The 14,865-nt window shown below is 55.7% G+C and overlaps 2 protein-coding genes across 6 annotated transcripts in view; both read right to left on the bottom strand.

The window, feature by feature from the left end:
* The window catches only part of BMP1 (bone morphogenetic protein 1), a 39,754-nt gene extending 31,679 nt beyond the window's left edge, over positions 1-8,075 (bottom strand). The window contains exons 1-2 of one of the 4 annotated variants that reach the window (XR_011537664.1): positions 7,777-8,036; positions 649-762 (exon numbers count right to left, since the gene is read on the bottom strand). Coding sequence is in view for 1 of the 4 variants with exons in the window: in XM_070611251.1 (XP_070467352.1) it covers positions 649-762; positions 7,777-7,936 (274 nt within the window). In the remaining 3 variants the exon portion in view is untranslated. Of the gene's footprint in view, positions 1-648; positions 763-7,776 lie in introns of all 4 variants that reach the window. The other 3 variants (XM_070611251.1, XM_070611253.1, XM_070611252.1) reach the window with 3 other exon arrangements.
* Positions 8,076-8,712: 637 nt separating this feature from the next.
* On the bottom strand, positions 8,713-11,736 carry SFTPC (surfactant protein C). Of its 2 annotated transcripts, XM_070611254.1 has the most exons (7): positions 11,406-11,610; positions 10,500-10,658; positions 10,036-10,158; positions 9,635-9,745; positions 9,377-9,463; positions 9,116-9,263; positions 8,713-8,920 (listed from the first exon to the last, which is right to left on the bottom strand). In XM_070611254.1, the coding sequence occupies exons 1-6, from the start codon at positions 11,445-11,447 to the stop codon at positions 9,126-9,128; spliced, it is 660 nt and encodes a 219-aa protein (XP_070467355.1). In that variant the 5' UTR covers positions 11,448-11,610; the 3' UTR covers positions 8,713-8,920; positions 9,116-9,125. The 2 variants fall into 2 exon arrangements, with proteins under 2 accessions (XP_070467355.1, XP_070467356.1); XM_070611255.1 differs by lacking the exon at positions 9,377-9,463 and having other exon boundaries at positions 11,406-11,736.
* Between the last annotated feature and the right edge of the window lie 3,129 nt (positions 11,737-14,865).

Genomic DNA, 14,865 nt, shown 5'->3' with positions numbered 1-14,865 from the left:
CCGCCAGTGACTAGCTATGTGATCTTTTTTTTTAAAGATTGGCACCTGAGCTAATATCTGTTGCCAATCTTCTTTTTTTTTCCTTCTTCTGCTTCCCAAAGCTCTCTAGTAAGTAGTGGTATATTCTACTTGTAGGTCCCTCCACTTATGGCATGTGGGACGCCGCCTCAGGATGGCCTGTCGAGCAGTGCCGTGTCCGCACCCAGGATCTGAACCGGTGAAACCCTGGGCTGCTGAAGCAGAGTATAGGAACTTAACAACTTTGCCACGGGGCTGGCCTCTAGCTTTGTGATCTTGAGCAAGTCACATTACCTCCGTGAATCTTAGTTTTGTGTCTGTACGTAGGAGTTGTTCTCATACCTACCTTTGAAGGTGGCTGGGGACAGCCAAGTTAGATAATGCTTTTGAAAGTACTTTACAAGCTGTAAGCAAAAAGAATGTCAGTTCTTCGCTCCTGGATATGTCTACACTTGCTACTCCTCTAGAGAAGGGATGAAGACATCCCAAGGGAAGACAAGCCCTTATGCTGGATTCAAGCTCATGGCCTCTGTCCTGGGAAGGCCTGGCTGGGAACAGGGAGATTCCTTGTTTCTCCAATCCTGGAACCTATGTCTGGGACATAGGAGGGCCAGCCTGTACCCAATGTACCTGCAGCTTTGATGGAAGACCTGCGGATTGCTTGCTGTCCGAGATCCACAGCCTGCTGTACCTGGAAGGCCCTTAAGTCCTCCTCATCCAGGGCAATGTCCCCAAGGAAGGCAACTAGAGAGAAAAGAAGAAGCCAGGGGCCGAGTTAGTCCTCCTATCCAGCACTGACGGGCCCGACCCCGTGGGCACACCTCCTGGCCCCCATAGCAACTTTAATCTTCAAATGTCTTCTGAGGAAGGAGGAGGGCAGTGGGGGACTGGCTTCGAGGATCTCTTGGGAGACTCAGGCTCACTTTTTAGGTGGAATCTCAGCAAAGCTGAAGCCCAACCCCTGCCAGACTGTTAGCTCTACCCAGACATGGTCATGTCGTTTATTTCATCATTCTTTAGCAAATACTTAGTGAGCACCTCCTGTGGGCCAGGCACCACTCCAGTGGTTAGCAGACAGGAAAGGTCCCTGCTCGAGTGGAACTAAGCTCCAACAAAACACAAGCAAGCAAATACAGAACTCAAGAATGCCAGATAGAGACAGGAGCTATGAAGGAAATACAAGGGGCAAGATGACAAAGTGTCTACTTTGTGGGCCCACAACTTTGGCACCGTGCCGAGCATGTAGTTCAACAAACGCTGTTTCGATTACATCGAGGGGAGGCTGTGAGTGAAAATGGGAGCAGATGGGCATATCAGAGAAACCAGGACACATAATGGGAGCTCCCTAGCCAGGAGAAAAAGGTTTGACAATTCTCAAGTGACTCTGATTCTGTGTCTCAGGGTTCCCTGTCTGGAGGAAGAAAAGCCTGGGGGAGAAAGCCCCCTCTAGGCCATTTTGATCTCTGAAGCTGGGGGAGATGTTTCCAGAGAGATGGGCTAAACCGTCCATCTGCTTCTTGAGAAGTTGGGAGCAGGAGAAAAGAGAAGTCGTGGAGCTGAGTGCTTTGGAAGGAGCTCAGATGTGAGCTGCACGCTGCACTGGGCTGGGGGGACGGGAGGCTGTGCTGGAGGTGGAGCAGAGAGCAGTTTCCCTGCAGCTCCAGCCAGGGCGACATCTGCTTCTCATCCCGAGCGCTACATAGGCCTGGGGGCGGCATTACACAAATTGTTTTAACCTTGAGGCCTTGTACACAGGTTGCTCCTCCCCAGATGGCCCACTGGGTGGACACACACACACACACAGAATCAGACACATGGGGTTAGTGCTCCTACAGACACATGGTGACATCCACACCCACGCCATTGAACACGGAGCTATGCGAAGTCACAGAGACATCCCTGCACATACAAGCAGTGCCCACACTGCCCTTTCAGGTGGAAGGTACTCCATTATGTTTGTTTGAGTCAAGGACCACACTGATATTCTCCAGGCCTGCAAACACACGCCCACAGACACACACTCTTCTACAGATGTGACTTAGAGTTGAGTTAGCAGTTATTAAGCTTCCATTTTACAGATGTGCAAACTGTGGCCCAGCAGGGAAATAATTTAACTGAGACCACACTGCTAGTCACTAGAAAGGCTGGATTTATAATGCAGGCCTCCCTGATTCCCAGTCAGTACCCACTGCACTCAAGTTCATTACCTCTATAGAGCCCGTATTGTAAATACATATACACAAAAATAGACACTCACTCAGATACACCTAGTCACAAAAAATACACAGAGTCACAGACAGTCCTCAAAAACACACGTCAAGCTCCAACACACACAAACCAACAGTAAGCTCCAAACCCATTAAGCCAGTGATAGCAGCAACAATGGCACCTTATGTAAATGTCTGTGGAAATTTATGTGATGCTTTCCAGTGGACAAAGTGCTTTCACATGAACGAATTCATTTAGCCCCGACCCACCCAGGACATGCCTGTTACGCCATACTCTGCCCATGCCTTTGCCTAGGAGTGTCCCATTACAAACTCCTGGAGAGAGAACCTAGTGGCTAGATTCTAGCCCACCACCCTGACTTTTAGAGATCAAAACACTTTGGCCCAAGAGGGGAAATGACTTGCCCAAGGTCACCAGCTGGTAGGTGGCCCAGAATCTCTTCCAACACGTGAGAAAGATTCTCTTACTTAAAACGTCACCTTTGGTGGCCTTGGCTCAGCTATTGATGGAACAGCAACAGAGGATGCTTCTCAGCTGACATGCAAGGGTGGCCTTAGAAGGCTGGGGATGAGAGGGACACTCCAAGGAGGCAGTGGTGGGTTCACACAGGTGGGCATGTGCCACATGAACACCCTACGCCTTTGCACACTTTGCACAGACACTGCACTTGCAGGCTCACGCACCTGTGCCCACAGGATCACCATATACGCATGTGGTTGGACCCGCAGACTTGTCTTTGGACACAGCAGAGTAAGGTCTTTGGAGTCAGACAGACCTGCCTTTGAATCCCAGCTTGGGTACTTCTAGGTGACAAGTCATATAAACTCTGCTAAACCTCAGTTTTCTCCCACATAAAAGGGAGCTAATAATGGACTCTGTCTCCTAGGACTACTGCATGAAGTACAGCACAAAGCCTGGAGTACAGAGAGCACCCACTAAATGGCCACTGCTAATCCTACCCTAGGAACAGCTCCGGAAGCTCCAGTTCAGCTCTCTACTTTCCAGAGACATACTGGCTCACCCACGTTGACCTCCCAGCTGAGTACAGCCCTGGAGTGCTCAGAAGCAGAACCTCAAATTCCAAGTACAGAGCTCACAGAACTGTGCGGGCCTGGGGGACCAGGGCAGTGTGGAGGGCAGGGCAAGGGGAAGGCGGGACGGGCCCCAGGGCTGGCCGCAGAGCTCATCCGTGGAACAAGCGCCCTGTGGTAGGGATGTCATGGCTGAAGAATGCGTGGGAACAGAGTGGGGGTGGAGAGAGATGAGGTGGGCAGGAGCGCCTCATGGCCACGAGCTGGGCCTGAAGGCTCTGCCTATTTGGGATTCTCCTTAGGGAAGCTAAGGAATCTGGATGCTGGAGAGTCCAGGACACCCCTCCTTACACGGAAGGAAGCCCTGGGGTCAGGGTCAGGGTAGTAGTTATTTTCAACACGGGATCAAAAGTTTTTGTTTTGTTTTCTGGCTGTAAACCAGCCAGGAACACTCATGGCTGTTCCACAGCCAGACCCCTGGAGCAGAAGAGGAAAGAAGAGAGCAAGCTGGACCCCATGTGCCCATCCTCCAGGTCAGCTTCTTGACTCCAGAGTCTCGTCCTTGGACATGGCAAGGCATCTCCTGCTGGGGGGAACCAGAGGAGCGTGGCTGGTGTGTTGAAATCCCAAGAGCACCATGTGTACCCAGCATAGAACGTCCCATCACACCAGTGCAAGCTTCTAGCTGGGGGAGGACATGCTCGAGCTCCTGCAAATGTTTGCATGTACTTAATGACACATGTACACTTACGCACAGGTGCATGTTTGTACGTCCACTTACATGTACTCAGGAGTACCCACGTGCACAGTTAAACAGACTTGCCCATAAAGCAGGGGCATATCTGCAAATGTACAAAAACACACTCTGGGACTACTTCCCTGTGCAAGCCCTAGTGTTTTCAAACCCAGAGAACTGCATTTCACAGGCCATACTCCCCAAAGGAGAGGGCACCTTGCCCTGCCCTGCCCCGTAGAAATGGACAGAGGGGAGAAGGGGAGAGGGGAGGGAGAGAGAGGAGGGGTGGGGAAGATTAGCCGATTACCCTGGAGACACTTAGTAACTCCTTAGTGGCCTGAGGAATGACACATTCTACTTCCTCCCCCTCCTCCCCCTAAATCTTCTCCCCAGATCTCTTGAGAAACTAGAATTTTTGAGAGTGCCTTCTTCCTGGGGAGTCCCATTGGTCCCCCTGCAGCTGGAGCTCAGAGTGATTGCAAGTCTTTTCCTCCTCCTCTGGGGCACCTAAAAGAGAAGGTGACTCAGGGAGCTGGGGCATAGGTGGGTGGGTGACTCATTCAGAGTGTCTGGAGGGGGATGTGGTCTGGTGAGGGAAGGGATTGCTTCTCATCCTCCGGAGCCTGTAATCTGCTCCTCTGAGGACCCCTGAAGTCCAAACTTGGCCCCTGGGGCGAGGATGGTGATGAGGGCTGGTGAGCTACTGCCCCACCTCCCTGCCAAGGGCAGACCTCGGAGCTGCCCGCTGAGGCCGAAGTAAGGTTCTCACTGGCTTAGTGGGTGTCTGTGCTTGTGGGAGCAACTGTGTCCTAATTCCTGCCTCCAAGGTCTCTCCCAGAGCCCTGAGCGTCACTGCCAAGTCATCTGGGGCAGCCAGAGCTGGGAATCTCGGGGAAGGATGCCCTTGATGGTTTGGGATCCCAACATACAAGAAATCAGGGCTGACTTGCTATCTCCCCGGGCAAGGGCAAGAGAGGGAGGGCTTGGTGGAAGCAGCTCTGAGCACACACAGACCAGCTCGGCTTCCCGCTCATTGTTCTGGTCTCATCCAGAAGATCCAGGAACCTCTCCAGGGTATCAAGGGTCTTAATTTTGCCCTTACTGGAACAGCAACCATAACTCAGACAGTAATAGCAAGAGGTGATCTGAGAGGAAGGGGCCTGGGGATCCTGAGAGATCACAGGTGAACCAGATGGAGTCAATGAGGCTTTCATCCTTGGTCCTCTATGTGCAAGGAGGAGGAGGAGGAAGAGAGAGCTGGAGAGCATCAAGTGAGCAGAGGCAGACAGGCACACTAGCTGCATCCAAAGGAAGGAGAGGTAGACGCGCCTGCCGCCATCAGCTCCAGCACCTGGAGGTCAGGGCTCAGAGGGCGCAAGAGGCAAAGCCAGGCAGGAGAGGGCAACACGAGCAAAGAAGAGAGCCTGGGGACCTGCCGCTTGAGGGTGTTGGTGTGGGGTCTTCGGGAGTCAGGGTGGAGGGAGGAAAGCTGCACCAATCACCACCAGGAGGGAGGCCTGACCTGACCCTGAATCTTGGCCTGTCAGGCACTCAGGACGTTTCAGCCACCCCCAGGCCTGGCCCAGCTCCCCACCAGCCTCCCTTCACTGTGGTGGAGAGCTCTCTCCAGAGCCCTTGTTCGAAGTTCCAGCTCAGCCAGCCCCACCCTAGCATGAAATCTGAGACTGGAGATAGAACCCTCAGCCTCCTGCAGCTCGGAAAATCATTCCAATTTCCAACTAGTAGTGAAATACATCAAATTGGCTTCTTACCCATTCATTCTTTAAGGCCTTGCCCCATCCCTCCTCCTCCATGAAGACCTCCCAAACCCTCCCAGCCTGCTGTGATCACTGTTTCTCCCCCACCAGCACTACTAGGGCTGCAGAGGGACAAGAGGCTCCTTAAGCCTTTAGGGCTTTTCCCTTGAAGGTGGCATATGACGCATCTTGGTTTGTGCTGTTGGTGACATCCCTGTGCTTCGGCCCTACTGGACTGCAAGCTCCTTGAGGGCCAGGCCACATCTTACACTTCTCTGGATCTCCCACAGAATCGAACCCTGGCACATATTAGCATTCAGTAACTGTAGATCAGTTGAATGAATAAGTGACACCAGGACAAGGTCAGGGAGACACTCCCTTTTCCTGAAAATCAACCCCATTCCTTCAGAAAAAAATGATGTGAGGGTGTGAGGCACAGAAAGCAGGGTGGAGGCAGCCAACATTTATTTAGTCTTTACTGTGTTAAGTTCTAATAAGTGTTTTATGTATGTTCTCATATCTAATCCTTACCACTAACTCTACAAAGAGATATCATTAGTTCCATTTTACAGGTGATAAAAGTAAAGTTCAGAAATGAAGATTAACCTTCCTACGGTGTACAACTAATGAGATGTGGGTCCAGGGTTGAGAGGTAGGTCCACCTGCCTCCAAAGCCCCCTCTGTCCCCTTAGCCTCATGCCCACCCCAAGCCCAATGAGAAAGATGACAGCTAACGGCTGGTTTACCCACAGCCCAGCAGCGGAGGAGGAAGAAGGGCTGAGGGATCCAGCTTCTCTTCCCACTGGAAGGTTCTCCCATTCCTGCAGTTTGCTGTGATCCATCCACCCAAAGAGGGGTCCCCAGGGGCAGGATGAGAGCAACCTGCCCCCAACCCCTTGTGCCACTCCTAGAACTCTAGGAACCGTGCCCCTGCCCTGGCTCTGGCTATTTGGAGACAGGCTGAAGTCAGAGGCAGGAAGTCAAGGAAAGGTTCTGTTATCTTACGCCCTGTGTGTTCTCTTGTCCAGGCAGCCTGTTGGGGGTCATCTGATCAGGCAAACAGCCTGGCCATCTGGCCACTCCAGGGGCAGGACCCCTCTGGGCCCAGCAGGAGTGAAGGGGTTACACAGGGTCTTCATGGACAAAGAACACACACACACACATACACACAGTCTGGGGCCCTGACCTCGGCTAATTAGCCTCCAGATTCTGTGGACTGAGAGAGCGGATATACAGTATCGGAGTTCTCTGTGCTCTTCCCCTTTCCACCCCAGCTTGGCTTTGGTTGGGGCCTCTGGCACATAGGGGCAGAGGCAAATGCCCCTCCTAGTCTGGCTGGTCTGACTTTGACAGCTGTCTTCTAGCCTCAGAAAGCTGCCAGGCTGGTGGGGACTGTGGGATGGCCAGGGAGCTCCATCTCAGCAGATCCCCCGAAAAACTTTCTTCTTCCACTTGGGCTGGGTGGGGGCCGCAGGAGACTTGCTCCCCGGAGATGCAGGCCTCCCCACACCCCACCCTGGGAGACAGATGTGGGCCCCAAGTCAGCCCATACAGACAGGCTGGAAAACACCAATGCCCTGGAGCCAGAGATGGGGGAGAAAAGTGTAGACACACACACACACACACACACACACACACACACGAGTTCGGCCAGAAAAGTTTCCTGCAGGAGGAATAGCCTCCGTGGCCGCAGGTCTCTGTCGGACTGACGGGAGCTTTCCCCAGGAACCCTCCGGCAAGAGGAGAGGCAGCGGCAGCAGCTCCACACACAGCGGCAAAACTTCAGTCCTAAAAGTCCCCCAAACTTCCCCTCCCTCTCTCCCCCTTTCTTTTGTTCCCCACTGCATTGCCAACCAGGCAGCTCCCGGCTTCCCACACTGGACTGTCCTCCCCCAACCCCAAACCCGGCGCGCCGCCGCCCTGCCTGCCCGCCTGCCCGCCTGCCCGCCGGGCCTGCCCGCGCCGGCCCTCGCGCCCCGGCCGCCGGCGGGGTGGGGGCGCCTACCCGCCTTGCAGGGGTCTTTGTAGTTGAGGGGCTCCGAGTCGTCCTCCTCCCCCAGCTCGTAGGTGTAGTCGGCCAAGTCCAGCGGCCGGCCCGGGCGCGCGAGCAGCAGCAGCCAGAGCAGCAGCGGCAGCGGCAGCGGCAGGCGGGCCACGCCGGGCATGCTGGCGGGCGGCGGGCGCGGGCGCGGGCGAGGCAGCGGAGCCCTGCAGGCGAGGGGAGGCGCTCCCCTCCGCGCCGCCGCTCCCCCCCCGTCCCCCGCGTCCCCGCTCCCCGGCCCTCCCCGCGCCGCCCTCCTTCCTGTCTCCTGCCCCGCCCGCCGGCTGCGCCGCGCGCTCCCTCGCCGCCGGCCGCGGCCTCGCCTGCGTCTTCCCTGTCGCCTTCGCTCCCCCCAGGAGGGAAATGAGCTCGCTGGAGGGCGGGTTTTCGCCCGAGCTCGGCCCCTCGGGCCCGCGACGGTGCTCGGCGGGGCCGGGCCGCGCGCCAGCCGGAGGCGGGGAGGCGGGGAGGCCGCCCGGGAGGGCCCGCGGGCGGGCCGGGGCGAGGGGCCCTCTAGCGGCTGCCCCCCGGCCCCGGGCGCGGGACACGCTGTCAGCCGCGCGCCGCCTCTGCCTCGCTCTGCCCCTCGGCTCTGGCCGAGCTTCTCGGCCCGCGGCTCTCGGTCTCTCGGCCTCTCGGACCCGCGCTCGCCCCGAGCCGGCACCCTGTCCCTCTAGTTCTGTCCTTCTGTCTCTCACTGTCTCTGTCTCTCTCCCTCCCTCGGGAGACACCGCTGGGGGGCGCCTAAAGCCCGTGGATTGCTCCCGGGGCCCTGCCACTGCCCCCTCTCCCCCGTCGCCCCGGGACAGAAGGAGGAGGGGACAGCCCCCTTTGCGCCCACAAGGCCCTCCCCTTCCCCGCGCCGGCGGACTGAGGGTGGGAGAGGACACAGGTACACCCTTTGCTTTTCAGTCAGGCTCTTTATTCTTCTGCGGTAGGAGCCCCCTGTCCGAGGAGCCGCCCTTCCTCTGCCCTGGCCCATCCTCTCCGCACAGCTCCCACTTCTCCAGGGCAGTCCCCGTGGTGCGGGCAGGAGCAGCTTCCTGCCTGTCTGCAAAAGACCCTTGGCTCTCGGATCTTTCCTGTCCGTTTGGGGCTTCCTCAGGCCCTGCGAAACAAAGGACCACTGTTAATGACGTGAGGGAGAGAGCTGGGGAGGTGTCCGTGACCCTCCCCTCCCCTGAGCTCCCTGGTTCACCCGGCCTCAGTGGCTGCCCCAGTCCCTGTCAGCTGACGTGGCAAGGTGGCCCATGCCCTCCTGGGCCACTGCTGCTCCACTACCCTGGCCGTCACACCTACTCACCTGAGGGGTCTTAGATATAGTAAAGGGGCACCTCGCCACACAGGGTGCTCACGGTGGTGCCCAGGAAGTCCAGGTCCCCGGAGGATGCCGAGCCACCATCACTGCCCTCCTCCTGGCCCAGATTAGAGGTAGCCACTGCAGACTTGGCCTGGAAAGAGCCCCTGATTTAGAGCCTGGGAACTGAGTTTCTGTCTCACCTGCGGCCCTTATGATGGGTCCTCAGGTGTGCCAGGCAATCTCTCTGAGCCTCAGTTTCCTCACCAGTAAAGAGGGGACTGTGCTGGAGTCAGAAGCTCCGAGGTGCTGTGTGGGCTCAGCAGAAGCCAGGAGCTTGGCAGTGGGGCGGAGCTGAGGAATGGGTAGGGAAGGTGTGGTGCAGGTGAGTCTCCTGAGGGGCTCTTACCTGGCAACCCACAAGGAGCAGCACTTTATAGGGGTGACAAATAGCCATCACCTCAAATGCTCCTCCTAGCAGCTCTGGGAGGGAGACAGCTCATTCCTTCTCACCCACACACCCACCTGGAAGTTCTGGAATTTTCTAGTGAGAGCCTCAAGAGTGGGGATGCTCTCCGGAGCCATCTTCATGATGTAGCAGTAGGTTCCCGGGGCTGGTTTGTAGGCAATCAGGAGCTGAGCACGAGAACCCGAGTTCATTCAGGAAGGCCCTGCCTTGCTCACTCCCTAACCCTAGTCCTTCTGTCTCTCACTGTCTCTGTCTCTTTCTGTCCTTTGGGAGATACTGCTGAAGGTCCTTGGTCATCTCCCTCTAGGTTGGGTACTGGAGGGGGTCATATGGGAATCTGGTGATCAGGCACCCCCAGGGGGACAGGGAGAGATGGATGTGGCACAGCTGGGTGGGTCTGGAAAAGTCTTATTATTGGTCCCCCAGCCCCAGGGTCAAGAGGTCCAAGCATACCCACCCGCTGGTAGTCATACACGACGATGCCAGTGGAGCCAATGGAGAAGGTGGCAGTGGTGTCCGCACGCCCTCTCAGGGCCAGGCGCTGCGGGGCTTCCGGCCCCCCAATGCTCATCTCCAGGACCTGGGGAGAGCACAGCACTGCCTGGCATTCCTCTGTCCCTACTCATCCCTTTGGTACTCATGCCCACCCTCTGTCTTCTTTACTCAGATGCAACTCCTTCTTCCCTGAAAGCTCAGCGAGGCTTGGTGGACCCAGGTGCTGGAGGGAACAGGCTGTCATACCAGGGGGCCCGGTAGAGAAGCCCAAGCCAGTTTGCCACACTGTTCCTGCCTCTGTCCTTCCATAAGGTGCCCCTTGCCTCCTCCCCTTGTTCCCCTTGGGCAGTTTGCTATCTGCCCAGCCCACCTAGTCCTTCTGTCTGGCCCTGTATCCGTTGCCTACCCAATCCCAGGCCTGCTTACCATCTCAGTATGTTTCTGGCTCATGTGAAGACCCATGAGCAGGGCCCCTACAATCACCACGACGACAAGGACCACCACCACGACCACGATGAGAAGGCGTTTGAGGGGCACAGGGCAGCAGGGGATGCCAAACCGGCCCCGAGGGGCTGCTGAGTAGTCCTGACGTGATGAGGCAGACAGGGAGACAGGTGTAAGGTCGTGAAGTCATAAGGATGCACCCTCTTCTCCCCGCACAAGCTGGACACCCTCCCAGGGCTGGACAACCAATGTAGAGGAAGGTTGAAGAGATCAGAGAAGGATTTCTGGATGAGGTGGCCTGAATTTCAACAAACCCTTAAATGCTTAGAAGTGAAGTCTAGCCTGGAGAGACCCAAGAGAGCCTGTTTCACCAGTCTCATCTCCTGCTGTTTCCTCTAGACCCCTGGCCTCCCAGCCATGCCCAGTACCTCTCTGTTCCCCCCCAAATCCATGCTGTCTCACACTTCTATGCCTTTAACATACTACCCTTTCTTCCTGCCATGCCTTCCTCCTTCTCCACTTGGAGAGCTTCTACTTATTCTGGAGCTAGGTCAAATGTCATTTTCCCTGTGAAGCTTCCGTGACCTCCCAAGTCGCAGCTCCTTACTCAGTGTTCCCTACAGCCTGCTTCACTGACCTCTGTGGTGGCTCTCAGCCCCTCATATTGGAATTGTTGGACACTGCCACGTCTGTCTCCCCAAGGGACTCTGTCTTGGTGGTTGGTGTCCCTGCCCTAACTTAGCACAGTCCTAGGTTAGCTAAGTGAATGAATTTGGATGAAGAAACAGGCCAGAGAGGTTGCAGGAGGCAGGGCCTACACACACACGCACACAAACACGCACACTCTCACACGCATGCACATGCATGTTCACACACAGTCGCACTCACCGGTGGGCTCTCCATCAAGACCTCTTTGCTGCCCACATCCATTTTGCTGTTGGCACCTTCCCCTCCTCATCTCCGAGTGTGACTAGGGTCTTATATATGTCAGTAGGGAGAGGGGATAGAAGTGAGGGACCACCCCCCTCCGTCTGCCAGCCAAGCCCTCGGCTTTGAAGCCTGTTTGTTCCTGGCCCTCCAGAGCCCAAGCCCTGATAAGTGAGCTTCAAGAAGGCCTAAGGGCCCTTGGCCCTGGCACATGAGTCCTCTTGGCCCCATGGAGAGGAAAGCTGGGTGAGCTGAGCACCCTTGCCCTTGGGCAATCTGCACCTCTCGCCTTGGTGTCTTCTTGGCGTGCCCGCCTTTCTTGCTGGCACCCGTGCCTGCCGTCCTGTGGCTTTCCCTGTCCTTCTGCCAGGCTGAGCCTCTCAGGCAGCCAAGCCTCTGACCCAGTGGGGCATCCGCCACATTTCCCAACAGAACTGCCCCCAAGCATAGGGCTGAGCTCCAAGAAGGGGAGTGAGGAGGCAGAGCCCGTGCATCCAGAGAGGCCCTGCTGCAGGCGGGGGTGCCTTGGCGTCAGCGTGGGGGGTGGCACATGGTTCATTAATTCTCAGAGCATCAGATTTTCACTGCAAGTGCTCCACCTGCCTCGCAGCCCCCCAATCTGGACCTCACCTCAGACCTGCCCCTAGTCATTCTTTTCCTAATTCTGAAAACTCTGTCCCCTGTGGTTATAAACTCTTACTAATATGCGGTTTTTCCTTCTTTGCTATAGGCTTGTTCGTAACCTAAAGGCTCCCCCCCCCCCACCCGCTTTTACTTTTATTTGCATTTGTTTTATGCTGAAGTTAGTCCCCAGGCCATATGTTTTTGTTTTCTCTGTTCCTTCTGGGATTTCTTTTTCTTCTGCGTTGCCTCCCCTTCCGGTTGAGGAGCGATCTGCTCTGTTCAGTGGCTTCATCTCACTGTGGCAGGGAGCTCATGCACAGGTGGTCTGACCTGCAGCTCTGTAAGGTCTGAACCGCATCCTGGGCACCTTGTCCACCTGCATGTGCTCGATGACCAGAGAATCGACATCTAATCCCGTAAGGTCAGCATTACTTTCTGTGTTTTTAAGCATGTGCAGCAAAAATTCAGCACTTTTTGGGGCACTGACCCTGGGTCCAGCCCCACTGTTTGGCCTGGGCTCACCTACCAGCTCCACCATTGTAACGACGACATGGCACACATCACTTCTGTAAAGTGACATCCTTCAGATACTTGGTGGCTTTTGGATATGCATACCCTTGATGGCCTGGGCCATTTCAAAAGTGTTCTTAAAATGAACGCAAAGATCTGAACCTCTTGACTTGCATGATTTTGGGGGGTTTTCTGTGTCAAATGAATAGCAAACCATATTCAGAGATCAAGCTGAAGGCTTTTCATAGCAGATCCCGTGCCTGACACTTCTTTCCTACACCCAGATGGCCTCACACAGGGCTGATGTGCTGGCTGATGGTGTCCCAATCTCCTCGTCAGCTGTGCTTGGGGCTGCCTATCACCCTACCCCTCTGCACTACTTTTTACATCCTCTGATCATGAGTTTGCCCTGAGAATGCTACTCACCTGAATGTGATCCACTTTCTGGACCTTCTTCTTCCCCCGTCTCTCTCTTTCCTACCTCTTTCCCCAAAGCCCTTTCCATCGCTTTGTTTTTCTAAACCAAGTCTACTAATGGCTACATCCTTTCTCTTGGGCTTCCATCTACTTGCTGGGCCAGCTGGTCCTGACAGTGCCTTCACCTCTAAACTTTCGTGAGTGTGTAAGTCATAGCCCTGAACCTTTCTCCTCTCTTGGCCTGACATCCTTATCCTCCTTAATTTTAACTATAACACTTCACCCCAATTCATGTCCCTTACCTGGGGGCTCCCCCACACCTCGGTCCTGTCCTTCAGTCCTGAGCTGACCCCGAACTCTCCAGCCCTGGCAGGTTCCCCTGGCCCCACAAGCATCCCCCTCTTCAGCTGGAGGGGCTTCAGCCTCCAGGTTGCACAATAGCATGGCATCTGAGCTGAGAGCCTCTGAGAAGCTCGGGGGAGGAAAGAGGGAAGGAAGTGTTTGCTCCCACCACCCTCCTCACCCCTCGACTGCCCCTGCAAATATTTGCCTAAGCCTCTAGCAGCAAGTGTCCTAGGAGGAGTGAGAGAGGGAGACGGGGGTCCAGGGAGGAGCAGGGGAAAACATCCTCCTCTCAGCTGTGTGCAGCCCCAGCTGTTTACAGGTGTTAGATGTGGGAGACAGCCCACCTGCAGTGCCCACCCATGTCTGCCTCCAGGGCCTCCACTCCTGCCCCTCGTTGTCCTGCAACATTAGGATTGATCGGCTGACTCACATGTACTGGGCCTGAGCCAGGTGGGCAGCAGGCCAGCTGGAGAGCCAAGGAGAACTGCTAGCATCTTGGGGTCCCTGCGGGCATCTTGGGGGCCGCACAGCCCAGCTGTGGGGTTTGTTCTGAGCAGGTGCTGTATATAGGGTTTGCCATCATCACTGGGTGCTGGGAAAGGGGTCTCTCTCTCTCCAGTCCTCAGTTTCCCCTGCAGGATGCCCTTAGGCTGTAGTTCTCATAAGCTTTACAGCTCTTCTTCCCTTCCTTCCTTCCTCCCACCCTCCCTTGCTTCCTTCCTTCCTTTCTTTTTTCTTTTCTTCCCTCATTTTGCCTGTTTGCAAGTTGAGGAAGGAAGGGTGCCTTAAAGTTTCCTGAGGGAAGTTTAGATGCTGTCATCAATCTGGTAGATGGGAAGCCCAGAGAAGGAAGGAGGGAGGGACCTCGGCTGGGCATGAAGAGCAGCAACCTCGCCCCCACACCACCCTCTGCATTCTCACTTCTTGGCCTTTACCTAGGCCATTTCCCCCTCCTGGAAAGCCCACCCTTGGTGCCTCTCCACCTCTCTGAATACCACCCATCCTAAAGGGCCAAGCAAGAATCAGTGGCACTATCTGACCTCACCGCCCCAATTCGCAGAGCCCCTCCCTCCTCCAAAATCTCCCAGCCTCCCTGCCACACTTTCACCTGCCGCTTAGCACACACTCCTGTTCTCATGAGTGACATGGGAGCTTTTTGTTGCCCTAGCTTCCCAGCCAGGCTGCCAGCCCTGGGACCGACCCTGGGATTAAGCTTTCCCGAGGCTTCTTTGTGCCTGCCGCAGGGCAAAGAGCATGCATACAGCCAACGTGTGATTATATTCAGTGATGAGACTGTCACCAAACATGAGGGGGCTCCTGGCTAGCAGCCAATAGTTCATTCCTTCAGTATGTGGAGGTCTCGGTGCTTCACAGGCCAGCTCTGGGGCCCTGATTGAGTCATTCTGCCTTTCTAGGCTTAGTGTGTTCATCTGTGAAATGGGACTGGAACTGCCTGTCCTGTCCCCCTCTCCCAGCTGTTGTGAGGATCCAATGACATCATGATGTGAAAGTCCAGTTGTCATGA

This window comes from Equus przewalskii, chromosome 2 (assembly GCF_037783145.1).
Source record: "Equus przewalskii isolate Varuska chromosome 2, EquPr2, whole genome shotgun sequence".
Taxonomy (NCBI): Eukaryota; Metazoa; Chordata; class Mammalia; order Perissodactyla; family Equidae; genus Equus; species Equus przewalskii.
Note: the sequence above shows the minus strand (reverse complement) of the source record. Positions and strands in the feature narration are given on the sequence as shown.

What these genes read in the sequence shown, in the direction of transcription:
- SFTPC (XM_070611254.1), bottom strand. Translation starts at nt 11,447, where the DNA reads ATGGATGTGGGCAGCAAAGAGGTCTTGATGGAGAGCCCACCG. An exon ending in GCCAGAAACATACTGAGATG is followed by an intron (nt 10,159 to 10,499) that starts GTAAGCAGGCCT and finishes TGCTCTCCCCAG; the next exon opens with GTCCTGGAGATGAGCATTGG. An exon ending in GAAAATTCCAGAACTTCCAG is followed by an intron (nt 9,464 to 9,634) that starts GTGGGTGTGTGG and finishes CCCATTCCTCAG; the next exon opens with CTCCGCCCCACTGCCAAGCT.